Source organism: Marmota flaviventris, chromosome 5 (genome assembly GCF_047511675.1).
Source record: "Marmota flaviventris isolate mMarFla1 chromosome 5, mMarFla1.hap1, whole genome shotgun sequence".
In the NCBI taxonomy this organism is placed as follows: domain Eukaryota; kingdom Metazoa; phylum Chordata; class Mammalia; order Rodentia; family Sciuridae; genus Marmota; species Marmota flaviventris.
This window is the reverse complement of record NC_092502.1, coordinates 159,504,378-159,531,314: the sequence shown is the minus strand read 5'-3', so window position 1 is coordinate 159,531,314 and position 26,937 is coordinate 159,504,378. Positions and strand designations below refer to the sequence as shown.

The window sequence follows — 26,937 nt, the reverse complement described above, 5'->3', positions numbered from 1 at the left end:
GTGGAAATTGAGACACTGCTAGCTAGCGCTGTGCAGGCTCACTCTGCAGGCATCTCGTAAGCACGCTTTACGTGTTCACTAGTTTAATCCTTGGTTCAGTTGTGTCCCCTGGTATGTGTGAATGTGACCTTACTTGACATTGAGTTGTAAAGACTTAATAAAGTCAAGATGAACTCATTAGGGTGTCTTAATCCAACACAGCTGGATCCATCTAAGAGGAAAACATGCACGTCGCCATACAGGGGGAATGATGTGCAACAAACATGTGGACAAGGGCCACGTGTGAGCAGCATCGTAACACACAGACACAATGGAAGACAGCCATGTGAAGACAGAGCAGGTCAGCTCTGTTGCCATCAACCAGGGCACACCTGGAGCCACCAGAAGCCAGATGAAGCCAGAAAGGGTGTTCCCCAAAGGGCCCACGGGGAGGAGGAAGGCCTTCCTGGGGAGCCCCCTTTCTGGCTTTGTCTATTTCCCATTTTCCCTTCTCCTTATCATGTATCAATTCACTGACAAAAACATAAAAGTGGGAGATATAATTCCTTCTTTACATTTGTTAGAAAATGAAGGACTCTAAAGACTGTTTTCATTTAACAGAACTATTACAAATAGGAGATTCAAAATAACAAGTATTCATTATATTCCTTTATTGTACTCGATCAATTCTGTTTGAGGTATAAAAATTCCTATGACACTAGTAATAAATTAATTTTTAAGTTTACCACCCATAAAATTATACATGGTATCAGGAAAACCTCTGAGCATTCTCAGAGCACCAGTCTATAAACATAATTCTGCAAAATGGTTAATTCACAAATTATCTTCTTAAACTAAGTCTCTTAAAAATAAGTCCTTTCACTATCTGAGACATAAAGCCATTGTTCTTCCTTGTTACCAATGAACAGTGGAGTTTTGAGGAAAGAGCTTGCTTTGTAAATACTCCACCAATTCTTGTCTGGACTTGAGTACCTCAATCTCATGATAGGGGACCTGAGAAGGAAGGACAATGAAATGGTCATGATACTCCCCAGTCCCAGATGGCTTCCTGTTTTCCCACACCTGGCTTCTCACACCCTACCCCACACAGGAGTAGGCTAGGAGGGCAAAGGCCACAGTGGCCTCTTCCTCCTGTGTGCCCATGCCTAGGGCAGTGCTGGCCCTGGGGAGGGGCCTGGGAAGGGCACACTGGATACACATGTGGGTTGTCCATATAAGAAAAATCTCTCCAATTAGAGCCCACAATGCCTACCAAAAGCAAGCAGGAGACCGGGATCAAGTGCTGCTTAGGTGGGCCTGGCTGGGAGCAGATGAGTGCCAGGTCTCAGATGCCAGAGCTGGAGATAAGCCAGACAGTGACTGAGCAAGGGCAAAGGGAGAAAGGGGAGAGGAGGAGATAGGTGGGGAGGGCCTGCGGAGGGGGGAGAGAGGTGGGGAGGGTCTTGGGAGGGGAGAGAGAGGTGGGGAGGGCCTGGGGAGGGGGGGAGAGGTGGAGGGGGTCTGTGGAGGGGAGAGAGGTGGAGAGGGCCTGGGGAGGGGGGAGAGAGGTGGAGAGGGCCTGGGGAGTGGGGAGAGAGGTGGGGAGGGTCTGGGGAGTGGGGGAGAGAGGTGGAGGGGGCCTGAGGCGTGGGGGGAGAGGTGGAGAGGGCCTGGGGAGGGGGGAGAGAGGTGGAGAGGGCCTGGGGAGTGGGGAGAGAGGTGGGGAGGGTCTGGGGAGTGGGGGAGAGAGGTGGGGAGGGCCTGGGGAGTGGGGAGAGAGGTGGGGAGGGTCTGGGGAGTGGGGAGAGAGGTGGGGAGGGTCTGGGGAGGGGGGGAGAAATGGGGAGGGGAGAGAGGGGTGGGGAGGGGAGAGAGTAGTAGAGAGGGCTGGGGAGGAGAGAGGTGGAGAGAGCTGAAAACTGTGGCTGGTTGTGGGCAGACTGTGGAGGGTTTTGAGTGCAAAGTTAGAGAGGAATTTTTACTTTATCCTATGAGCAATGTAGAAACAATGAAGGTTTTGTTCACACATGCATAATAAATTTTAACAAATCATCTGTGGATATGTAAGATGCAATGGAAAAGTCACCAAATAGGAAACTAGAGATCAGGGACACTCACTTACATTCCCCAAGGACCCCTCCCAAGAGGCCCTCTTACATAATCTACAGTGAAAACGCAAAGGTCTTAACCAGTAAGGTGGATGAGGAGCCCGGTCTTAATGGGTCACCTTGTCTGGTTTTTATTCATTAAATCAGAGAGAAATGAAAATAAGTCATTCCAATGACTTAGTGGTTTTAAAAGCAGAGTTAAGCAGAGCTTAAAAGGAAAACAGGAGCCCTAATTCTGAAAAATCAGTGCTCTGAAACTCCTTGCAAAATAAAAGACAAAGAGATTTAAGACTAATCAACAAAATCATAAAATTTAAACTAGACATTAAATATTCTTGGTTCACTGCTCTTTCAGACCACTTAGTACTGGTACAATTAACTAAAAGGGAGAGTGGGTCTGAAAAACCCTTGGGCAGAAAATGCCAGGAAGGCCTTGAAAATGAACCCAAACCTGGCTTAATTTACAGATAGATGTAAGCAACACTTAACTTGGGCCATTCTTGGTTAATGCATATAACAGAGAAAAGAGAACTACAGCTCAAACCTTTCAGCAGCATCCCAGGAAATCATATAACTAGGGATTTTCCAACAAGACAGATCAAGCAGGGCAACTGCAGATCTGTAGTTAGACTATTTTTTCCTCTGGCTTTCCTATGTTCACCCTATGAAGTCCTGTTCATGTTCCCTTGAGAAAACTCCAAATCATTCTGGTTTGGTGCTGTCTGATTAAAGAATTGCTGTTTACTCAAGTAATTGTACTGTGAAGGTACAATTTGAAACTTTGCCTGGAAAAAAAGCAAATCTGAATTTGGAATTACTTGTGGAGAAAAATAACAGGTGACACCATACCTGAACAACTTGGTAACCCAGTAATCGTAGATGTCTTTGTTTGATAGCTTCTCTTCCTAGTAAGTGTTTGCTATTAGAGCAAAATCTTTTTGGACCATCAATGCACAGTGCTACTCTGAGAAATCAAAGAGGAGAAAAACTAAATTTGCAAAACAATTACAACTATTTATATATTTGTAGTTATCAGAATTTAGTTAGGATTTGACTAGTCTTATATGATGATACTATTTTAAAATAAATCATGAATGTCTTTTAATCTGTTGGAAAAGTAATCGATTTTATTAACATTTATAAAATATTACAAGGACTTTTCAAACATGATATGCTGGAAAGTAGTATCTTAATTTCCAGAATTATGTCTATTTTTTTTCACCTTTTAAGGAAAATATCAGTTTACTAATGTTGACAAGTCATCTAACATTAAAACCACAACGATTTCCTTTACCTTTTATGGATGTCTTCATCAACTGTGAACGGCAATACAAATCCTTCTTCATCTAACTTAATTTCAACATCTGGTGAGAGAAGAAGGGGAACGTTCTTCTGTGATACCCTTACACGTACCCTTGCTCCTGCACCCTCTGCTCTGCTGAATCTCCCCACACTGCACTTATCAGTGGGCTGAAGGCTGCAAAGTAATGACCACAACCAACAATGGTGAGAATTTTAATTTCATCCGCTTGGTGATCAACCAAGACAGCCTTAAATTAAGGAGGCTCAACCACACTGAAGCAAAGAGTGGGTTCTCAGGTGACCTGTACATGACAAGAACCAGGCACACGTTCCTTTTCCTCGTATGACAAGTGGCAGGATCCTTCACTCCAGAAAAGAAAGCCCTGCAAGCTAAGGGGCCACCCTGTGCTCCTCAGAACTTTCTGCTGCATCCTGCACTGCCTCCGTGGTGGAAGCCTCCTATGTTCGGCGTGTGGTCCTTGAGCATGGACAGATTCCCTGTCCTCCCCTCTGGAATGCTGCTGTGGCTTTTGTAAAAAGGGCCCAGAAGAAGCTGTGGAGTGCAGTGTGATCACTGGAAGCCTGTGAACCACTCTCCTTCATGATGTGATTTTCTCTCACTGTCAATTTTAGAACCGTCAGGGCACAAGGACCTGCATTCTCTACTAAGCAATATCCAAGAGAATCTCTGCAGCAAGAAATATTTATATCAGCACTGTCCAAACTGGCAGGCATAAGCCACATGTGGCTACTGAGCACTTCAAATGTGGCTAGTGTGACTGAGAAATTGAGTTTTTAGCTTTTTTAAATATTAAACCACCATACACTGACGGCTATTGTATTCAATAGCATGAGCCTAGATTATAACAGCAGCTAACAATTACTGAGCATTTACTCTGCTCCCAATATTATAATTTAATTTAGTCTTCAAACAAATCTTTGAGGTCACTATTCTTTCTCTCACTTTAGAGATGAAGCAGTAAGCAGAAAAAGGTTAAAATACTCTGCCTAAAACATTCTGCTACTATGTGGTAATATGGGAGATTCAAACCCAGATGGTCTTGACTCTTTAGCCCTACTGTGAACCCCTTCTTTCAGGGAAGGGACATTTGCATTTTGCATTTCCAAAGACCTTCTATGGCTACTAAGTCCCATAGATATCTAAAGAGGATAAATGCTTCCAACAGAACTCCCTGTACTACTTACCTATCGTATAACAATAGGGTGTTAACACTTTTGAAGCAAAATATGATCTTGCTCCTAAAAGGTCAATCAGTCCAATCATCACAGATTTATAAAGATGAAAATCCACAGGGGTCTCCAGGGAACAGCATGGAGTAAGAAATGATTTCACTTGGTATTGACGAAATAGTTTGGGACCCTAAAAATCATACATGCAAAAATAAGAAAGAAAAACAAGATATAAAGCATATAATAAACTGAAGCCTCCCTGGATATAATCATTTCATACAAAATTACTTCATTGGGGCATGATATTTTTTCCAGGACTTAGGGCATATATCTTTCTTGAAATGATAATGCATAATTCTTATTGCAGTTTAAATACGTTTTAATAAATAGCCTCATTGGTCACATAAACCAAGAGATGGTAGGGAGGGAGGAGGGAAAGAGCAGAAACAACAATTGGAACTCCTAGAATTGCTTCACGGGCCTTCAGTACTCACTTCATGTTTTAACAGTGGAAAATGACATAAAGGTGATATTTTTAACTTAGTAAGGAAAGAACAGTGATGTAATAAATGCTGGTGATTTGTTGTCCACGTGGAAAAGAATAGAAAAGAACAAAGTTAACTATCCTCCATGACAGATCACAGCACATCCCAGTCTGTAGACAGTGACTACAGTTAGGCATCCTTGAACACTGGCAGGACAGAAGAGTTTAAGTGTGCTTCACACACACACACACACACACGACACAAGAGTTTAAGTGTACTTAACACACACACAGGCAGGACAGAAGAGCTTAATTGTACTTAACACACACACACACTGGCAGGACAGAAGAGGAAGTGTACTTAACATAAATACACACAGTGCGCGCCTGCAAAATATGTGAGATAACACATATGTTGATTAGATAATACTTAGGCTAATAGACATTATGGAATGGCTAAATATGTGCATATTTCAAAATAACATGAATAAGATACATGTACATTTTTATTTGTCAATTAAAAGATCTAAATAAAAATAAATAAATTGCAGATATATTGACGATATAAGGAAAATATTATTTTTAAAAATTAGTAGGATGGGCTGGGGATGTGGCTCAAGCGGTAGCGCGCTCGCCTGGCATGCGTGTGGCCGGGGTTCGATCCTCAGCACCACATACAAACAAAGATGTTGTGTCCGCCGATAACTAAAAAAATAAATAAATATTAAAAAAAAAAAAAATTAGTAGGACATTTGTGTTGACTTAGTATTGGTGGATATTCTTTAACAAAATAGGAAATCCAGAAGTAACAAAAGACAGATTTAATTATCAAAAACTTCTGTACAGGGGGTTGTGGCTCAGAGGTAGAGTGCTGGCCTAGTATGTGCGAGGCACTTGGCTCAATCCTCAGCATCACATAACAATAAATAAATAAAATAAATATATTAAAAAAATACAAATTTTTATACAGCAAAATGACAGCATAACAATATTAAATTAAAAATAGTAATAATAGGAGCCAGGCGTGGTGACACACGCCTATAATCCCAGCAGCTCAGGAGGTTGAGGTAGGAGGATCGCAAGTTCAAAGCCAGCCTCAGCAATGATGAGGTGCTTAGCATTATTTAGAGACCCTGTCTCTAAATAAAATACAAAATAGGGCTGGGATGGGGCTCAGTTGCTGAGGGCCCCTGAGTTCAATTCCTAGTACCACCCCCCCCAATAGTAATAATAAAAAATTACAAACCAGGAGAAAATATGTGCAACGTACATAATAAACAACTATTTCATGAGTCATTAAGAAAAGACAAACAGAAATGAGTAAAAGTGCAGAAAGATAATTCATAGAACATATACATGGCTAAAAAACATTTGAAAATGTGCTTGACTTCACTGGTCTCATTAAAAAGCAATGTAAACTTCTGACATGACAACAGGGGCAGATAGTAAAGAGCTAAGGCTGCAGGAGTTGGGGAGACAGGCCACTGCTCTTCAGTGCTGGGGAAACAGGACATCTACAAAGAGTCATGGGGAGGGGGGGAATCTGTCAGGACTAACCCCAAACAAATTCCAGGAATCTAGTTTACAGACTAAAGAACAAAAATTAAGACACACAACAATGTTTACTGGCGCATGTTGATAGGGCTGGAAAGTCCAGGAAGCGTTTTCATGATGGAAAAGCAGAACGAATATCCTGAAAAATCATGCCATTCTTAAGAAAGCCTTCGTTCTACACGATGGGATTCCAGGAATGCCCACAATATCCTGGACACAAAAACAAATTATATCCCATAAAGAGAGAAAAACCGGAGGGTGTTTATGTATTTGTATACATTTGGGTGCAGAAACTGCAGTTAACAATGTTCCTTCAGGGATGGAAGAAGACTGGGGGTGACTATAACTTATCTTTAAGTATATTTGTGCTAAACTATTTTTAAAGAAAACAGTGGTGCTTTCCGAACCTTATTCATTATTCCCCAAATCAGACTTTCTAGTACTGCGTTAAGAGTACGAAGGACCAGGCAAGAGATGGGAAAGACTAGTGATACAATTTCTGATCCTACACAAGGCATGGGACAGTCATAAGGACAACCCACCTCAAGCACATTCCAGAGAAGAGTGAAATTTCTGATTTGGTTTAAAAACATACTGAGAAATAATCTAGATCTGTTCAGTTCAAAGATTCACATTTTGATAACCATAGCCACAGGAAGTGCTGAGACCCTGAAGAAGTTCAGAGTCTAGGAGTGTGCTCTTGCAGCGCTTGATGAGACCTGCCAGGCAACCCTGCCAGACTCTGTAGGGTAAGGCATAGAAATGGAGCCAACTGATCCAAGAAAAGCCCATCTGATGGCAACTACCACCAGATAAGGGAAAGTTCTATTTTTTAATGAGGGTACTGAGAGACCTAAAGTGAAGGAATTTTAAAGGAAACTGGCCCCATAAGGAAACAAGGCCATACTGTTCATAGTCATGCTTTTACCTTATAGAAAGGGCACTCTAGGACTGAGGTTAGGAACAGTTGGGTCAGTTGTGCCATACTCAATCTGTCCAAATGCGACTCTTCACCTGAAATACAAAACACCTCTGTTATTGTTCAGCTTGAATTTGGGTAGGGTAGTGAGAGAATGAACATTATGAATAGGAGACATTACACTCATGACTTCAGATGACTCTAGGGAATGAACTTGTCAGAATTAATAATGTCCTCTTCTTGCCATCAATGAAACTGATTTCCAAGAACCTAAGCTCTTAGCTACAAATAATAAATACAGAGGACAAAATATATTTAGAGAATTAGCAGAAATATTCTTTTAACCATGGATATAGAGGAATTTGACATATTTGGCTTTCTTGACTTAAGATGAACAATAGCAGGCTGGGGGACTCAGTTGGTAGAGTGCTTGCCTAGAATGCATAAGGTCTTGGGTTCAATCCCCAGCACGCACACACACACACACACAAACACACCAAAAAAAAAAAAAAGAAAAGAAAAAAAAACCTAATAAGTTTTAAAATAAGCTAGCGAGGTCAGACATTTCACTTAAAAAAAAAAAAATAGTACCATCCTCTTAAAAAAAGTAACAGCTGCTCACTCAACAAAGGTTCTGACACTATAATGGCTTTTATCACTGCCATTACCATGTCCTCCAGGAACCCTGCAGTACCCCAGCCAGGCAGCAGTCAGGTATATCTGAGGCTGCTTTCCTCCCTTTGCACAATGTCCCAGCTCTGTGTTTACACTAGCATCTAAAACTTCCAATCTCACTTTCAAGAAAAAATGAAGGCAGAGTATTGCTGTGTAAATGGTACCGAGGTAACCTGAAAACATCACAAGTTCAAAGGTTAGTTATATCCAAGTGTCAGAAAGTATAACCAACTTGCCTTGAAGCTTTTGAAGAAAAAAAGGGCTGAATATTTTTCCCATGAAGTTGACTGGAGGGTGTGCAATCAGCGAACATGAATGGAGGAGTCTCAATAATGTTTTGGGTGGAAAATAATTGAAATGGGTGAACAACACATGTTCTAGCTTCCTAAATAAAGCAGGTGCATTTGGTGGCAAATAATTTAGTTTTCCAAATGGCTCAATTAACTCAGAAATCTGACTAGGTGATAATTTTTCTGATTGGCTAACAAAAGTTTCTGCCACTGCATTGAGGATGGGTTCTGAAAGAATCAGCTTTCTGCTGCAGTACTCCATGATTTTGCTGACAACATCAGCATCCAAGGTGAGGCAGAATGCAGCTACATGCCGCTCTAGGGCTTTGATAAAAAACCTGTCATTGTGTCCAAAATATATGAAAGCCTCTATGACTTTCCTGAGCTCTTCATTAGTGAAATGCGGAATGTGCCTCACAACATATTTACCCAATTTTATAACCAGAGGAAGTGCCTGAGCTTGATCTAGAACCACCAGAGCAGTAAGCATTTGGCTAATGGATTTAGGACTCAGGTAGGAAACTATTGAAAGGGAAAAGTTGTTTATCGTATTTAAAAATGTCTGGTGTTGGTCTACTTTTTCAGCACATGCCTGCAGTATTCTATAAAGGGCCACAATATCCTCTGGGGTAAATACTTCCAATTTTGCACCTTGCAGTTGATAGATAATCAGTTCTAGTGTCACACAACCTGGGCCTTGCAGTCTAATCAGACTCTCCCCAAGAACACAAAGATCATGCACTTCCAGGCCACCTCTTTTGAGACGATTCTGGCATTCTGCCACGAGATTCAGTACCAAGCTACTTTGAGTATCCACATGCAACCAAACCAGAGCTTGCAAAGCAGTCAGCAAACCAGAGTTTGACAGCTGTGAGGGCTCCCGTTCAAGCTGAAAACATAAAGCTTGAAAGACACTGCTCTCTAGTATTTCTTTGGGCAGCCTTTGATCACCACCTTTTTTCTCTACTTCACAGATCCGTTGTAAGGCTCCTGCAGCCATAGCATCAGGCAGAGTTTCCAGTGTTTTTATAAAACTCAACACCTCTTCTGATGAAGTGAATTCGTTTAGTTTCCTGTAAAATATCTGTTCATCCTCATTTTTAAGATTTTGTTCAAACTTGTTCCAGTCTTGTCCCTGAGAGAATGCTGGCTCACCAACTGGATGAAGTTCATTTCCATTTTGTAAGTGGAACTTTTTATAGCAGGCATGATGAAAATGGATCCTGAAAGGCTCATACTGTACTGAACAGAACCAAGGATGCAGTTGCTCTTTGGATACCTTGTGAACATGATTTATAGGATGATTTCTCAGAGCAGCCAGAGCTCCATGTATCCGAAAATCAGACAAATGACAGAAGTTCCTTCGCAAGGTAATTAAAGCCATGCCATGTAATTCTCAGCTCTTCTGGACTTGTAAAATAAAAAGACAAGGTCAAATACAAAGCACATGACTCACTGTATATCAATGTCCATGAAAAAAAGGATGGGTACTCCAAAACAGGGATAAATAAAAATTTCCCATTTGTATATAAGCACTAGAAAGGTAGGTCTCTGTGTCCCAGAGCTTGGGAAAGTGACTGATAGCAAAAACAATTGCTGTCACTTGCCAGGCACAGTTCCAGGTGCTTTATAGGTGTACTCACTTATACAAATTATCTACTTTTGTCATCATCTGACAGCCAAAGAAGAAAGTGAGGCACAGAAAAGTTACTGTGTCCAGTTTATACAGCTAGTGTTAAGAGGGAGGGGGCCACCTTATGCTTTGAGCATAAACCTGCAGGTGGCTGACATTTCCCCCCCCCCCCTTTTTCTCTTCCACTTTTCCTCCTCCCTAACAACCGGGGAAACAATACTAACACTTTTCCTATCCCAGGCTAAGCACTCCTGTCTTCCACTGCCTGGAAGAATATCACTACCCACAAGAATAAACAAACTCCAAACCTGGGAACTGGAGCAATGCCTCTCTCAAAGACATCTGCTGGATACTAAGTAATTATATCTGACTGCATTGGGATCCCAGCCCTTGTGTTCCTTCTTAAAAAGCCCTGCGCCCCCCTGGCAGGGGGGATCACAGCCTCCAGGACAGGAGTCCTCTGTGTTCCTCCTTGGCTAGCAAAGCAATGAAACTCCTTCCTTTTTCTCAAAGCCTGTCTTTTTTAGATCGTCGATGGAGCCAGGACCAGGCTTTGGGCATCGCGAGTAAGTGGCGAGCTGGGTGGGAGTCAAACCCCGAGCTCTTCGCCGCACGTCCTCCGGGCTGGTCCAGGGAGGGCTCCGTCGGCCAAAGGCGGAGCTCTTCAAATCCCGCGGGCCAGCTCGGGGAGGCGGGCAGGGCAGGGGACGCGCGGCTCCCCGCGGGTGTCAGGACAGGGGAGAGGCGAGGGCTACCCTGGCAACCAGAGAAAAACAGCAAAGCAGCCAACTGGGGAAGCCAACGAGGGGCCGAGGGACCAGGGAACCCCAGCGCGAGGGGCAGACGAGCCGGGAGCCGGGGTCGCGTCCTCCAGCGAAGAAAGGACCCCGCACGGGCCGAGCGCCCGAACCCAGCGCCGCGGAGCCTGTGGTTCTGTTCCGGGGGGGGGGGGGTCGCACATGAACGGCCAGCGACCCAGCACTGTGCACAGCCAGCCGAGCAGCGCAGGCGGAGCACCCGTGTGGACACTTACCTGGCTCCGCCCGCACCGCGCTACAAGTAGCGGCAGAGGCTGGACCCTCGTGGGTCCCCGTACACGAACGCCGCGGCGGAAAGAAGCAGCTTGGCGCAAGCGCGAGATGCAGAATTGGCCCTGTACCGCCCACATCTAGAGTCCTGTGATTGGTTCAAGTCTTCTCCGGAGCTTCCTATTGGTCATGAGTACCGAGCATGCGCACTTCGGCTGTACGCCTGTGCTCTGGTTAGACTCCCCGATTTTGCTAAGCCAGGGTCCTGCGTCGCAGGTGAGCGCCCTGGAGGCAGCGGTTCCCAGCTGCAGGTCCAGCTGGGACGCAGCAGAGGCCATCGGGGGTTTGGGCGTGGGTTCGAAGGTCGGCTGGGGTCCAGGGGTACGCGGTGTTGGCCTCCTGCACGGGGTCGCCGGGGCGTGGGGTCTCCTCCGCCGCGCGATTCTCTTCCGCTGCTCCTGCGGGTCTGGAGCCGGGGAACCTCCGCGGAGGCGTGGCTGGCGCGTTTGTCCTTAGGCAGTCGCGGCGAAAGTTGGGGCCCCCGAGGTCCTCGGGACAGCGTGCGGCTCGCGAGGTTATCCGGCTCTGACGCCGGAGGGGTGACACCACATCCTCGCTGAGCCTTGGACTCGCAGGGTCACCGTGGCGTTCGCTTCGCTCTTCAGGCACTTAGCTGAGCACCTTGTGCCATGCTGTTCCGTTCCTAAGAGTAATTCAGTTAACATGTGAAGGCTTTTTGTTTGTGCTTTAGGTAAGCTAGAGGAGCATGAAAGTATGGGTGGTTTGTTCACCAAAAGCCAGTATTTTGATTTGGATTTCATTTTTGTCTATAAGTTGACAAGGGTTAGCCTCTGTTGATTTTACCCCTGGTTGACTCTTCAGGGGGAAAAAAGAAGTTAGGATGGAAATATTTTTTTTCTTTTTATTACCATATGCACTTTTGATACTAAAATGATTAACGAAAAAATAGATAAAACTTTTTTTTTTAAGTGATATTATGGCTTGAGCATTGCTGAGGTGATTTGTGTGTCATATCCTTTATCAGGTAGGTAGAATCGTAATTTGAGGACTAGGGAGCTAAGATTCAGAACATTTAAGTAGCTTTCCTACAGGTGTTCACTTCTGAATGACAGTTTGGGGACCCAGAAGTAGCTTGACTTCATAATCTGATTTCTGAACCATGAAATTAGAACTTTAGTCTTGTCTTCTCCCTACTTTTGATGAATTCTGTGTTATTTAGGTTTATTTAAAATCAGTGCAAAAAATAAATTTAGAGAAGGCTTTCATATTGTGTGAATATTGTTTCATTCCTTTATGAAAATTGAGGTAGAATTCCTATGTTGAGGTTGTTACTACTTCATTAAGAAGAAAATTTCTCTTTTCCTGTTTCTGTTTTTCAGTGTCACTCTCATAGTCACAGCACATGCCTTGTGCAATGAGGAGGTTCTTGTTATTATATGCTACACAGCGAGGCCAGGCAAAGGCCATAGCAGAAGAAATAAGTGAGCAAGCTGTGGCCCACGGGTTTTCTGCAGATCTCCACTGCATCAGTGAGTCGGACAAGGTAAGAGATGTCACTCCAGTGGACTTCACAGTATCTTATGCTTCAAAGTATTTTGATTGGGAACTGATGTTTGTTAAACAAAGAAAGTGGCTCTATACCAATTTTAACCAGCCTTTTTTTTTTTTAAAAACAGAAGTAAACATATAAGTTAGGGTGAATGATCTCAGACTGAAAAAAGCAGCTACTTGTCAGTAAATGGTAGCAGTAGCATCTTCCTTGTTTATCTCAGCGGTGGCTGTGAGAACAAAGGAAGTGTGTGTATTCTCATGAATGTTGGGCTTTGCAACTCATGAACCTCAGAATCCGTTCTGATTACCCCAAAAGAACTTGCAATTCATGTTAGAGTTCTTCCAAATGAAGGACTACTTGGATTTTTTTGTGAAATAGAATTCCAAGTAATGGTGTAAGGATCTGGGAAAAACCCTGTTGCTTAAGGTCAGGGACTCCTTGTTTGTATATTTATTTAGTCTCCACTGAAATTCCTGCCTTATGATACATAACACTTTGTTCTTCTTTTTGTAATTCTGAGACCTCCAAATAGTGCTATCCCAGACAACTAAGGTGGTAACAGTTAGTGAGGACTTTGTACCACCAGAGGAAAGGCGAACCCCTGAATACTCAGGTTTACTTCAGTACTTGAGAACTATCTTGCCAGTGCCTTGTCACTCAGGTTCACAGCCTCTGGCCTCTTCATGTCAAGTTCGCGATACTGTTCAACAAAATAGGTGAATTGTAAATTCAGCTTTTAGAAAGAGACTCACCTGGTTTCTTTAGGCAGCACTGCCAGAGTGACTCCAGATGCTCTCACAGAAAGGGGGCTCCCTTTAGGAAGCTACCAGACAGTGGTCTCTGTCACTCAACAATAATGTAGACTTAGTGTGCTATGATGGATTACAACGTGAATCAGTCACTATGTACTGATAGTCTCCTAAAACAAGCCCTAATTAGATCCATTGGGTTGACCTCTCTAGCTGGGGCGGGGTAGCTCTCTACTTTCTCATTCATAGCAGGCCTTGTCAAGCTGAATCAACTTAGATGAACTGTGCACAGAGTTGGACACAGAACTTGTGCAGTGTTTTGTGAACATTTAATGGCCTAGGGAAAAGTCCTTCAGGAGTGAAAAGTGAGATTGAGGGTTTAGCTCAGCGGTAGAGTGCTTGTTTTGGATGCATAGGGCCCTGGGTTTGCTCTGTAGCACCACAAAAAAAAATAAAGTTAATTTTTTTTTTAATTTCTTTGGACCCAAATTAAATAACACTTATGAGCAGTAGACTCCATGGAGTCACAAGAAGAAAGAGTGGTCTACTTGAAGTGTTTAAATTTGCATTGGAATTAGAAGAAAGAAACCTGGTTTCTTAGAATTAGGATTGCTGATAAATTCAGGGTACTGCTGCTAGCAAGCTCTGTCCCTGGAACTCTGAAAGACTGAGTTGGTCTTTATCACCAGGTCCCTGATGGCTGGGGTAGCACTAGTGCCTGTGTACCTCTCTGCCTTTGTGTCATATGTTGCTGGAGCTGTCAGAGCCACTGTGTTTTCATTGTAGTCTGTGTGCTGGAATATTCTGTGAAGCTTCCTTGCTGACCTGCTGTTTTAATCCCGGGTGCTTGCTGTCTGTTCTATTTCTAAATCTCCCTCCCCCTTTAGAAAATCTTTCTGCTTGCTTTTTTACTTTGTTTTAAGAAGTCATTCCCACCAAATTATTTGCCTCTCCTGCTGAACATCGGAGTTTTTAGGCACATCATCTTGGAAGAATTTATCCTGAATTTATCAGCAATCCTAATTCTAAGAAACCAGGTTTCTTTCTCCTATCTTCGTTTATTTGCCTTATAGATCAGAGCTCACTTTAACATTTGCCCCAGGGCACCATGACTGAGAGGTACCCATCATACTTATCTCTTCTCCTCTTGATGAGCATTAGCAAAACAAATGAGTGGCTGCATTAAGAAATATCTTACTTTGCGTAACTTGATTAAACAAGGGCACCTGGTCACTGGATGGGGACTGGTCACTCTGTGTGCATCTCCAGTTACTTGGAAAGAAGAATAATTGGGAGAAAATACAGGATAGTAGAAACTAGGCCAATTATCCTGTCTGGCTGGTGTGTTAAATGACAGGTGACATGGCATTAGGTCCTTCACTTGATAACCTTATTTTGTAGTATGATCTAAAAATGGAAAGAGCTCCTCTCGTCATGGTGGTTTCTACAACGGGCACTGGAGACCCCCCTGACACGGCCCGTAAATTTGTTAAAGAAATACAAGACAAGACACTGCCTGCTGATTTCCTTGCTCATCTGCGGTATGGATTATTGGGTAATGGACTCTGTTTTCTGCTTTTAGTGCTATTATTGACTTTTAACTCTGGTTTTGATTATGTTTCTCAAAACCATGACATATAATCATATGAGTTTGTCTTTATTTTTATGTAAATATTATACATATATAAAACATGTAAGTGTGAATAATGTGCTGCCGTGTATGAATTCTTCTTCAGTATTTACCCAACAGTAACGTCTCTGGGGGACCTCCCAAGTAGCATTCTTAAGCAAGGATGCACATCATTCAGCTATGAAATACTTTCAGAATATTAGTGGCTGGGCCTCTCCCCAGCCTACTGAAACAGAATCCTTTGCTGCTGTTTTACTGTTTAAAACAACAAAAGCAAGCCTCAAAAAGCTCTGAGGTGATTCACTCACCATCTAAGAACCCTTCCTCTAGGACGGTGGCTTTCAGCTCCAGCTGCACATTGAATCAGCCAGAGGAGTTCTTGATAGTTCCTTTACTTGGGACATGTCCATTCAATCTGTTTTCTGAGGTAGTGGTCTGGCATTGGTATTTTAAAAGCTCCCAGGCAATGCCTCCCAGGTTAAGAAAACTGGCCTGGGCACTGAGGAACCGTTCAAAGAAATGAAGATAAAGGATTGGAAGGACCAGTGTGGGTGCTGAGGGCCCATATTCCTGGCTTGTGTTCAGTGTCGTTCATCTTTGAGGATTATTTTGGCGGGAGGGTGTTTAGCAAGGATGGATTTTGCTTTGATAAACAACTGATTTAGAAATTTGAGACTAACCTTGGCTGTTCATTGGTATTTTTTAACATGATCACTAGAATATTTTACAGTGTTTTCAAATTTTTTTTAAATTGAAGTTTTTCCAGTTTCTACTTTAAAGAGCTAGCACATGTTGCTTTGACATTTTCTCAAAAATGTATTATGAAGTCTATACTTATGGGTAGCCACTCATTCTTGTGGACCCAGCAATTTCTCTTCTTGTTATTTGGAAAGAACAGGAAATCATTAAACAACTGAGGGTTTAAGCTTTCGATTTTAGAATTCCAACTGAGTGAAAATTTTAGTTTGTTTTCTTACCATGAAACAGAAGCAGTTCTTGCTTTACCTAAGAGACATTTTACAGAAGCTGCTCATCTGCAGCGGATGTGCCTCTGTGCTCTAGATCAGGAGTCATAAATGCTAAAAAGAGCCAGATAGTAGTATATATAGCCTTTGAGGACCATGAGGTTTCCATCACAGCCGCTGGACTCTACTGTTGTAGTCTCAAAGCCACCTTAAGCAATGTGTAAACAAACAGACTTGGCTGTGTTCCAGTAAAACTTTATTGTAGAAATGCTAGTGGATGGGATACGGCCTTATTTAAAACAGGGAAGTGGAGGGGCTGTGGTTGGTAGACCCCTGCTTAGGATCAGATGTATGCAGATAAAAGATATTGTGGTCTAAAAGCTGTGTATTTCTCAGAACAGTGGTATTTGTTTATAGTACCAGTGTATCTGGTACATTTATGTTATAAAATAGAGGGACATTTTCTGCATATTCAGTATTACTCAGGGAAAATGGTCACTTACCTCACCTGTGACAGTATGAAATAGTTTTGTTTTTAGGTGTTTTATTTATCTATTCTTTTAATCTTTGTGTGTACTAATATCCATTTGGACTCTTTAGGTTTGGGTGATTCCGAATACACATACTTCTGTAATGGAGGAAAAGTAATTGATAAACGACTTCAAGAGCTTGGAGCCCAGCATTTCTATGACACTGGACATGCAGACGACTGTGTGGGGTAAGGGCGACGTGCTTTTGTTTACTCCAGTAAAGTCTTACTCATACGTGGTGAAAGTTGGTGAGTTTACAGAGTGTGTGGTTTTGAGGTTTAGCACTCATGCTTGGCCTTGAGAATCTTTTATAGTTTTAGCTTTTTGAGTGCCAGGGTCCAAGAGGGCCAGCCGGGGTTTGGCTTTTGCCGCAGTCTGGCTGGGCACAAATGCCACAGTCTGGCTGGGCACACAATCACGAGCCACCACACAGCTTGTAGATTCAAACAGCAACTCTTTATTCCCGAGCTCACACCAGCCGTCTACAATCACGTTCTGGGGAAATCCACGTTCTCTGCCCAAATCCACATCCACTGGGCTTCTGTCTCCCAAAAAATACTGTCTGAATCCCGTGAGAACTCAAGGGGAACTCAGGCAGCAGGATACGCCCTATTCCCAGCAGGAATAATCTTAAACCTTAAACCTGGAACCTAAACTGGGAACGCCCTAAACACGATTATCTTAAACCCGGAACACCCTAATCCGCCCTGGTCCTTGAGCAAGGTCACCTACATTCAATGTCACTGCAACATGGGGTACGCTGGCAAGGAAATTGTCATACCTACTTGGCTAATGGCTCCCAGCATCTCCCCCCTTCTGATTAATTAAACAACAAGCAATGTGGCTTAAGGACCGTGCCTGGTAGGTTGTCCAATTCAACATATGGTTCTTACCCGTCATCGGAAAACTGACCTTTAGGCGTCAGCCTCCTGTCTTAGGTTGATACCACTGCAATTGAATCATACCCGTCACTGACTACCGGTCCAGCATACAGCCATACTTGTGGATAGGTCTATGCACCAGTGGGGGGGTGAGGTTCTTTGCCTCACCTCTGTTGGCCCCCAAATTTGGCCTTGGTGCCAGTGGGGGAGTGAGGTTAATGTGCCTTAAGGACCGTGCCTGGTAGGTTGTCCAATTCAACATATGGTTCTTACCTGTCATCGGAAAACTGACCTTTAGGCGTCAGCCTCCTATCTTAGGTTGATACCACTGCAATTGAATCATACCCGTCACTGACTACCGGTCCAGCATAAGCCATTGGCCCCCAAATTTTAGACCATCACTAGCAGAAGGGAGGAGGATACAGAAATGCCACGACACCAAGCCAATTGACGGCTCCTTGGGAAAAATTGCATCACTGGTGACACCATCAGCAAAGATATGTCAGCACTACCACAATTAACATGGGGTGCGCTGGCAAGGAAATAAAAATTGCATCACTAGTGACACCATCAGCAAAGATATGCCAGCATTACCACAATTCGCTGCACCAAACGATAGCTACATAGTCCAGGCAAGTTCTGCAAGCAGTTCAAAGCGGAGGAATCTATCAATATGTCCATTTCCTCCCAAAATCCGTCTCCTCCCAAAGTAAGTTAACTCCTTGATTGAGCATTACTTGTTGAGTTATATTCATTGATGCATCAGTTTATACAGTTTACTGTGATAGCTATCATAGAAGCTGTAGTCTGGTTGTATCTTTGTCTTCACCGGCACTGGAATGAAGATAGGAATTCTGGCAATGATGCTAAAGAGACATTATCCTGAAAAGAATTATTAAATATAATGAAAAAGAAAGGTGAAAGTAAACAAACAGGTCTGTTAACCTACTTTAAAAACAATCTCTAACAGCTGTTTACCTAATTTAAATTAGTAAACAAACAGATCTGTTAACCACCTTTAAAAACAATCCTTAACAGCTGTTTACCTAATTTAAATTAAACCATTTAAATCACGTGAATAAAAAAAAAATAATAATAATAATTCGGATCCATTTTTTCATGAGCGCTCCTCATATAAGAAATATGGACATACGCACATACAGACATACAACACAAAGCACAAGAGTGTACACAAACGTACAACACAGAAGAAAATAGTAAAGGCCTTGTAGCTTTATCTGGGTGAAATCTCCATTGCAATGTTTAAAAACTCCACAGTCAAAAAATAAAACTGATCAGAAAAACATTAACCTAGGTTTGTATGAGCTCAAAAAATAAAAATAGAACCTTATGATGTGGAAAAATGCAATAATAAAATAGCTATTGAAAAAAGCATCCTGGTTAATCACTGTCGCAGATGTAAGAATGGCAAGCTGGAGTTCTGGATATCAGCTGTTATGGATTTGAGTCAAATCATCTTCTTTTCGATCTGTAGAAATTGTTTTAGTTAATCTCTCTGGAATCCAAATCGGCTGCTGTTCTCCCTGTGGAAAAACACAAACAGACCCCCGACTCCAGACAATCACTGGGTCAGGACCTTTCCATTGTCCTGTTAGAATATCTTTAGGCTTATGTACATTTTTTGGATACATATGCCTTTCCGCAGCAGTAAGTCCTGATGAATCCAAATTTAAAAAGTTTAGAGTAAAAAGGGTTATTTTAAGTTTATCTATGGGGGATATATACCCCTTTCCAATTCCCTCTTTTTGCTTTAATAAGTATGTCTGTATCTAATAGTTGTCTTAGCTTTATGCATTTTCTATCTGTGTAATACCTTACTTGACATTTTCAACCATTTTCTATCTTATTTCTATCTTCTAGTTTTTTTTTTTTCCTAAGGTTTGTATTTTTACCCTTAGTTGCTTATTTTCCTCCTAGTTTTTTTTTTTCTTCCTATTTTGTGGGTTTAAAATTTTTGTCTTCCTACATCTTTTTTATCTTTCTACATCTTCTTTATCTTTTTTCTTTTTAACTTTCTATACTTCTGTCTTTAAAGTTTTTCACTTTAAATTTTTAATCTTCTTTATCTAAATATCTTTTATCCTATTATCTTCCCATTTTTTAAAGTAATGCCTTTAAGATTAACTAGGCTTCGAATGATGCAATAAAGCAATCTTTTTTCCGACATGAAGGTATCTCGACCACCTTCAATTTAACCTTTTAAAGCCTTTTAATTATCATCTATACTGTACTTTTAAATGTACTTTTTCACCACCTACAGCTTCACTCTTTTAAAGAGGCTTAGATTCTGTTTAAATCGCTTCAATGTTAGTTTACATGGCTGCCCTTCAACCAAAGGCTTTTTTTTTAACTCCATTGAGAAGCTTTGTCTCAATCTGCCATGTACAAATACCTTTTTCTTCTTTCTTCCTTTCTCAAGCTTATAAAGTAAGTCTAGTTTCCTCAAAATCTTTTTAAATGGCATTTTAGAACTTTGTACTTTACCACACAGAGATTATCTCATCTAGAAACATTTCTTTTTCCTTTAACCTTTTATATTAAAATATATTTCCACATCTTGAATCTTTTTCTATCTCTTTTTTAACCGTTAACCCTTTTTATAAATTCACATTTTGAAACAACTCTTATAAAATTTCTGATTTAGACAAATTACTCCACTTTAATAAGATGAAAGACTTTCATGTTTTTTATGATACTATAATACTATAATTGAAACCCAACTGAAAATTTTTCTACTCTTTGTATATAAATTACACATGATAGAATCTTAACTCTTAATAACCTTGTTTTAGCAAAGACACAGACACAAAGCAATATTAAACATTTTTCCATTTACCAATTTATGAAAACACACATAATGTTTAAATATATTACCTTATGGAACTTAATAAGTAAAGAGTACTTGATTTCATATTTAGTGGTTGATATTTTAACACTTTAGCTTTTTAAATTAATCAGATGTCTGTAAAAACCAAGATCTTAGACAAATGTAGTAAACAGAATTAGCCATCTCTTTCTTGTTGAAGAAAAATCCTTCTACAGGATACCATGATGGTCCCATTGGTATACTTAATAACTCGTCTTTAAAAGGCCATGTGCTACATTTTTGTATTGTATCAACAAATGCCCTAACTGTTCTTGGTCTTACTGGGGTGCCTCTTTCCTCTAACAATTTTTCTTGCTCGGAGGCGAACAACTTCAAACCTTGAGTCAACCATTTTCTCCAGTTTGCCTGAGAAATTTCTAGGGATAGGCAGCTTGAAACAAAAACAAGATAAATCAAAACAAGAACGCACTGTTTTTTTTTGAAATGGTCACCCGTTCTTTTGCTCTTCCTCAGGGACGAGCAATTTCACTTACCTCCAAGCTTCAGAAGTTCCCTGTACGGGCCGCCAAATGCCGCAGTCTGGCTGGGCACAAATGCCGCAGTCTGGCTGGGCACACAATCACGAGCCACCACACAGCTTGTAGATTCAAACAGCAACTCTTTATTCCCGAGCTCACACCAGCCGTCTACAATCACGTTCTGGGGAAATCCACGTTCTCTGCCCAAATCCACATCCACTGGGCTTCTATCTCCCAAAAAATACTGTCTGAATCCCGTGAGAACTCAAGGGGAACTCAGGCAGCAGGATACGCCCTATTCCCAGCAGGAATAATCTTAAACCTTAAACCTGGAACCTAAACTGGGAACGCCCTAAACACGATTATCTTAAACCCGGAACACCCTAATCCGCCCTGGTCCTTGAGCAAGGTCACCTACATTCAATGTCACTGCAACATGGGGTACGCTGGCAAGGAAATTGTCATACCTACTTGGCTAATGGCTCCCAGCAGGCTTTCTTGTTTTGCTGATATTTTGTGTGTGTGTATTTCTGTGTCTCTCATCCTTCTCAGTCTTTGTTAATCGAAACAGTTAGAAAAGTGCCCCAGCACAGTTGTCCTTATCTTGATGGGGTTTGTAAAGTCAGGGCCTGAGCAGGTCAGGCATCACAGGAAGACACAACAGAGGGCCTTCAGCCTGGCTGTGTGGCCGGGCTGTGTCTCTTACTGTCCTCATGGCCTTTGCCATCCTACCAGTCAGAAGTGTGCGTTCTCTTATTCTTGCTCTTGGTTTGTTTGTTTTGAGATGGGGTCTTGCTGTGTTGCACAGGCTGGTTTCAAATTCTCATGCAGTCCTCCTGCCTCGGCCTCCTCAGTAGCTGGAATTGAGGCACACAGCACTATGCCCAGCTTTATTCTTGTTTGTGCAACTCAGTATTCACCCCATGGCTGCCTTTCAACTTGGGTGTTTATTCAGAGGTTCTACAGGTGCTGTCATGTTGCTGCTTCGTCTGGATAACGGCATGCATACTTTTTTTTTTCTTTTTAAACTAGGTGCATGTGTTCAATGAATTTTCATTCACTGTATTAATAAATAAATTGTTTATGAGAAATGACAAATCCAGCAAATGGCTTGCCTTCCCGGATTAGAGGATGATGGAGACTCTTCATGTGTCCCCTTACCTGGACCTTCCTGCCCACTCTTCCTTCATTTTCTGCTCTGTTATGCTGTGGATTGTTTCCAAATCAATGTGTTCTTCATTGTGACAAAACATTTCTTGGACTGTTACCTTTTATTTTTGTTCTTTTATTTTGAGCTTTGTCCCCTGCCAGGCCTCATTGACATTAAATGTGTGGTCATGGTGAGCTGTGACCAGTCAATGTCACAGTGCTTATGTTAATCCCACATGTCTCAAATGTCTTCAGAGGCTCTTTTTCTCTTTGCCCATTCATTAGATTAAATATTAAAACGTTTGAATGTATATCTCTGTAGTCCGCACCTCTTAAATTTTGACCCTATTGATTTTTTCCTTTTTCTAAAATTAAGATATTTTCCATAAGCCGTCCTTGCCTAGTAATGACCGCCATGCTGAAGGAGCTGAAACGCAGACTGCAGTCCAGGCACCTGGGTCGCAGCCTTGGTCCCCCCACTGACTGCAACCTTGCTCTCTTCAACTTTCTGTGCTGAGGTTTCTTCCTCTATGAAATAGATAATAGTAGTATTTACTGTGTTAGCTTTTTTCGGATGAAGCAGTGCATTTTAGCCTCTTAGAATGTGCCATCGTAACGAAGCTGGCTTTCTCAATTATGGATGTTGTCACCTTAACAGTTCTGAGTTATGAAGATGATGTGTTACTGCTGAACCCATATTTTTATAAACTTGCTTTCACAAAGGCTTGTGGGGATAAATGAATGTATAACCAAATTTTAAACTGTGTGCCAATAAACATCTAATAATGATAAATTGTAACTTGAGTCCTGAGAAGATAAAGTTCTGAAATGTCTTTTCTGGATGGTTATTTGTGAACTAGAATTTGATACCTGTGTTTGTTTGGGATGATGTGATAAAGAGGTCATTTTCAATGTCCACACACAGTCTTCCTTATCCATTTGCTTTATTTAACCTAAGGGTATATGGGAATGTTATTGTTTAGTTACACTTTGTTAGTAATAACTAAATCGCCACACTTTAAGAATTTATTTGTGATTAATTCAAATTTCCTAAAGGATGGTTTGTTTCTTTCTCTGAGGTCAGCCTCCCTAGATATTACCAAAATATTATTTAGAACTGATAGGTTTGAGTGTTTTATTTAGTCCAAATAGTTGGCATTAATCCAGAGTGATTTCTTGGTCGTATTTTAATATGTCGGAGAAGGATAAGTAAATTAGCCAGGCAAAAAAAGAGGCTGTATTCAGTGGATCATCTGACCTTAGAATAGCCTCAGATTTTGCCTATGTTCTTTTACTTCATCAGATCTTAAACCCACTCTTTCAGAAATTAAGACAAATTATGTTCCTATTGTCATATAACTAAAATATCTTCTTGCCTCACTTCATTTCCTAACCTCTTTACCTGCTCATTTTATGGCTACAGTACTAATGAACACATAACGGTCTTCTGCTTTTTAAAACTTAATCATTCCTAAATATTTCTTATGTTCTTAATAGTCCTCATATTTGGTTTTCTAACAGTTGCATGTGACATTCTGCTGAGTGGGTGGATCCTGTTCTTACCCTGTTGCTGTGTTCCAGTGGACACTTGAGCATTTGTTTCTTTTCTCTTTTTCATCATGTGCCAGTTTAGAACTTGTGGTTGAGCCTTGGATTGCCGGACTCTGGGCTGCCCTCACGAAGCATTTTAGGTCAAGTGGAGGACAAGAGGAGATGAGTGGAGCTCTCCCAGGGATATCAAAGGCCTCCTTGAACTCAGATCCTGTGAAGCCACCACTATTACACATTGGGTCACAAGTTGAGCTTCTAAGATTAGATGATTCAGGAAGACAGCACTCAGAGGTTTTGGAACAAAATGAAACGAATAGAGGTCAAACAAATGGTTTGATTGAAGACTTTGAATCCTCACTCATCCGCTCAAAACCCCCACTCTCACAAGCTTCTCTCAGTATTCCTGCTTTACCCCCAGAGTATTTACAGGTGCATCTACAGGAGTCTCTTGGCCAGGTGAGCAACTTTTCTTTATGTTTTGTGCTATAGTTATGCAACTATGGGCATGTTTTTTGTTTGTTTGTTTGTTTTTGTTTTTTAACACAGGTCAACAAACTAGTACTCCCCTGTCAGATGCCTCTCTGTTGAAAATAAGTTTTGTTGGCGTACAGCCATGCCCATTTTTTCTGTCCTCTGTCTGTGGCTGCTTTTGAGCTATAGTGGCAGAGTTGAGTGGTTTATCTTTGGCATACGGAGCCTAAGATGATATTGGCTAGCCCTTCCAGAAGAAGTTGGCCTGCCCATGTATTACACAGGAGTTGATATTACTGACTAAATGTCCTGATCCTAAAATCTAAAATGGTCTGAAATCGAAAGCTTTGTGAGTGTTAATGTGATGCCACAATCAGAAAATTCCTCTCCTGACTTTGTGTGATGGGTTGCACTCAAAATGCAGGTGCCCTGAAGACATTGCATGAAATTACCTTCAAGCTGTGTCTGAGGCATTCACGAAGCATAAAGGAACTTTTTGTGTAGATGTGGGTTCCATGTCCAACACACCTCCTTAAAAAGCTGTGTGGAACTCAGTGGTGGAGCACTTGCCTAACATGAGGAAGGCCCTGGGTCACATCCGCAGCACTGAAAAATGCTTTTATATATTTTTATATACATATAAAATATTTTTTATATATATAATATATTTATATATATTATATATATATATATATATATATATATGGAAAATTGTTTATTTTAGAAAAAGATATCTCATTATGTATGTGCAAATATTCCAAAATCCAAAATATTTTTGTCCCAAGCATTTTTCCTAGGAGATACTCAACCTGTATTATGTTAAAGAAGTAGATGGTCTATTTTGCAAAACTGATTTTTGGATTTTCATCTTAAATTTATCAGTCAAACAAAGGTAAGTTTTATGAGCAGTGAAGAAATTACCTCAGTAACTAAACTTAAAGGACTTATTTACAATGTAGTCTCTTTCCAGTGTGAATTTTTGGTGTTCTGGGATGCTTTAACTGGGGGTCATTATTTTTTCTATTATTATTATTTTTTATATATTTATTTTTTAGGTGTAGATGGACACAACCCAATGCCTTTATTTTTATGTGGTGCTGAGTATTGAACCTGGGTCCCGCCCATGCTAAATGAGCGCTCTCCTGCTGAGCCACAATCCCAGCCCTTTTTTCTATTATTTATAGACATGTCTTTGTCTATATTAAGTCTCAAGATTTTTGAGTTTCAAGTTGACTGATAGCTGATTTTTCTGCATTAGAGCCAATACGTGGAACTCTGAAATTTCTTCAACGTGTTTAAAATAAATTTACAGTGCATGAACTCTTTTAATGTGGGGCCAAGCCCTCTTTCTATAGAGTGGCTGATTGGAGTTCCGTGTGGACATTCTAACAGAAATCACACCTTTAATGCAACTATAACCATTTCTAGTTTGTACTTTTATTTTAGCCCCATCTGTAGGCTTGGGGCTCGCACATGGCAGAGGTGGTAGCGCTGATCTACCTGCATCGGTGGGAGGAGGGCCTTTTGAGTCTCTTCTGTGGCAAGTGTCATTGTGTAGGCCTGAGTTATAAATTGGTAAGGTAGTTAAAGGAGTTCAACCATCTGAACTCTGTAAGGAGACTGGTATACATCTGCTGAAGCATGTACTCCATGTAGAGGTATTGCCTCTGGTACTAGAGGCTCTCCTGGGTCAGGTGGTATGGAGCAGAACCTCCTGTGGGCACGTTCCCTTGACTGCTAGAGAGCCCTGTCCCGCTCTGGGCCACTCAGCTGGCGTTCGCAAGACAGCAGCCCTTCCCAGTATGCAGTGTTCTGCCCCAGTTCCTGAGGAGACTTGTAGCTATTCTGTTCTGCTGCTTCTAGGAGAAGTGAGGTAAAATGAACACCAGTGTGGCCTTTACTCAGGGACTTCTCTTGATTTGCAGGCTCTAGGCTCCCTAAAAACTATAGTGTCCTTTCGCATCCTTAGGTATACATAGGGCGCTGCTCTTACTGAAGTCTCTGACACACTAGCCACTCCTTGCTTACACAGTCTGCCTAGCACACGCCATGGGAAGGTGACCCATTGTAGTGCCTTGCCTTGATCGTTGTCATTGCCATGAGTCACAGTTGTGACTGTATCATCTGTTCCAAGGGAGAGGGTGCTGGGTCTGGCTCCCTTACAGAAGGCCATGGGAGAACCATGTTGGCTAAGCCATCGTCCAGCATGTAGGCCTGAGGCTGTGTGAGTTTGCTCTGTCAAAACTGCCCGGAGGCTGCAGCGGGCCTGCTGTTCGGGTTTCCCCTATTAACAGTCACCAAGGTCCGTCTGGTTATTATGAAAACCAGAGCGGCAGTTGCACTGGAGTTAAGATGAGACTGTCACCTGCATACTTTGGTTTGCAAGGGTAGCGTTGACCTTGCTTTTCCTCCTGGGATACTGCAGTTTTTCACTTTCTGTCTTGGTGAAGTGGGAGATGGTGTCAGATTCAAAGGCTGCTTCTTGGCATCCGCCACAGGCCCAGCACCCACCGTGGTACTGTGCTAGTTGCTGCATGACCACTGGAGGGGCAGGACCCAGGGGACTCTGAGCTGGACCTGGCCAGGGCTCCATTAACTACCTGGACCCCACAGGGGGCTGTGAGGACACCTTGGGTCCCTAGGTGACAGTTATCAGTTTGGACCTTCTTGTAGCGGACCCTGAAATGTTTGGGCATTTCCCTTGGCCCAGTGTACGTTTTCCTCTGGGAGAAGGCCTGGGAGTTGTGTCCAAGTACAGTTGTTATGTCTGGTCTCTCCCTACAGACTCACCTTCCTGTGGTCATTGGAGTCCAGGGCTGGGTACTGGGCTGGGATTCTATGCCTTTTTGGAGGGGTTGCTCACAGCTTGCTGGTCGTGTCTCCTTGATTTATTTTTATTGTCAAGACTG

The 26,937-nt window shown here is 42.0% G+C and overlaps 2 protein-coding genes across 5 annotated transcripts in view; one reads left to right on the top strand and one right to left on the bottom strand.

The window, feature by feature from the left end:
• Positions 1–633: 633 nt before the first annotated feature.
• Positions 634–11,242, bottom strand: Fastkd3 (FAST kinase domains 3). 4 transcript variants are annotated; one of them, XM_071612707.1, is made up of 7 exons: positions 11,169–11,242; positions 8,449–9,912; positions 7,547–7,632; positions 4,596–4,770; positions 3,382–3,451; positions 2,937–3,051; positions 634–993 (listed from the first exon to the last, which is right to left on the bottom strand). In XM_071612707.1, exons 2-7 carry the CDS (start codon positions 9,884–9,886, stop codon positions 895–897), a joined length of 1,983 nt encoding a protein of 660 aa, XP_071468808.1. In that variant the 5' UTR covers positions 9,887–9,912; positions 11,169–11,242; the 3' UTR covers positions 634–894. The 4 variants fall into 4 exon arrangements, with proteins under 4 accessions (XP_071468808.1, XP_071468810.1, XP_071468811.1 ...); XM_071612709.1 differs by having other exon boundaries at positions 9,193–9,912; XM_071612710.1 differs by having other exon boundaries at positions 9,457–9,912.
• Positions 11,243–11,350: 108 nt separating this feature from the next.
• The window catches only part of Mtrr (5-methyltetrahydrofolate-homocysteine methyltransferase reductase), a 34,647-nt gene continuing 19,060 nt past the window's right edge, over positions 11,351–26,937 (top strand). Inside the window, exons 1-5 of the mRNA XM_071612705.1 lie at positions 11,351–11,439; positions 12,564–12,727; positions 14,887–15,040; positions 16,681–16,798; positions 23,635–24,013. Coding sequence (XP_071468806.1) covers positions 12,587–12,727; positions 14,887–15,040; positions 16,681–16,798; positions 23,635–24,013 — 792 coding nt within the window. The 5' untranslated portion in view covers positions 11,351–11,439; positions 12,564–12,586. The remainder of the gene's footprint in view (positions 11,440–12,563; positions 12,728–14,886; positions 15,041–16,680; positions 16,799–23,634; positions 24,014–26,937) is intronic.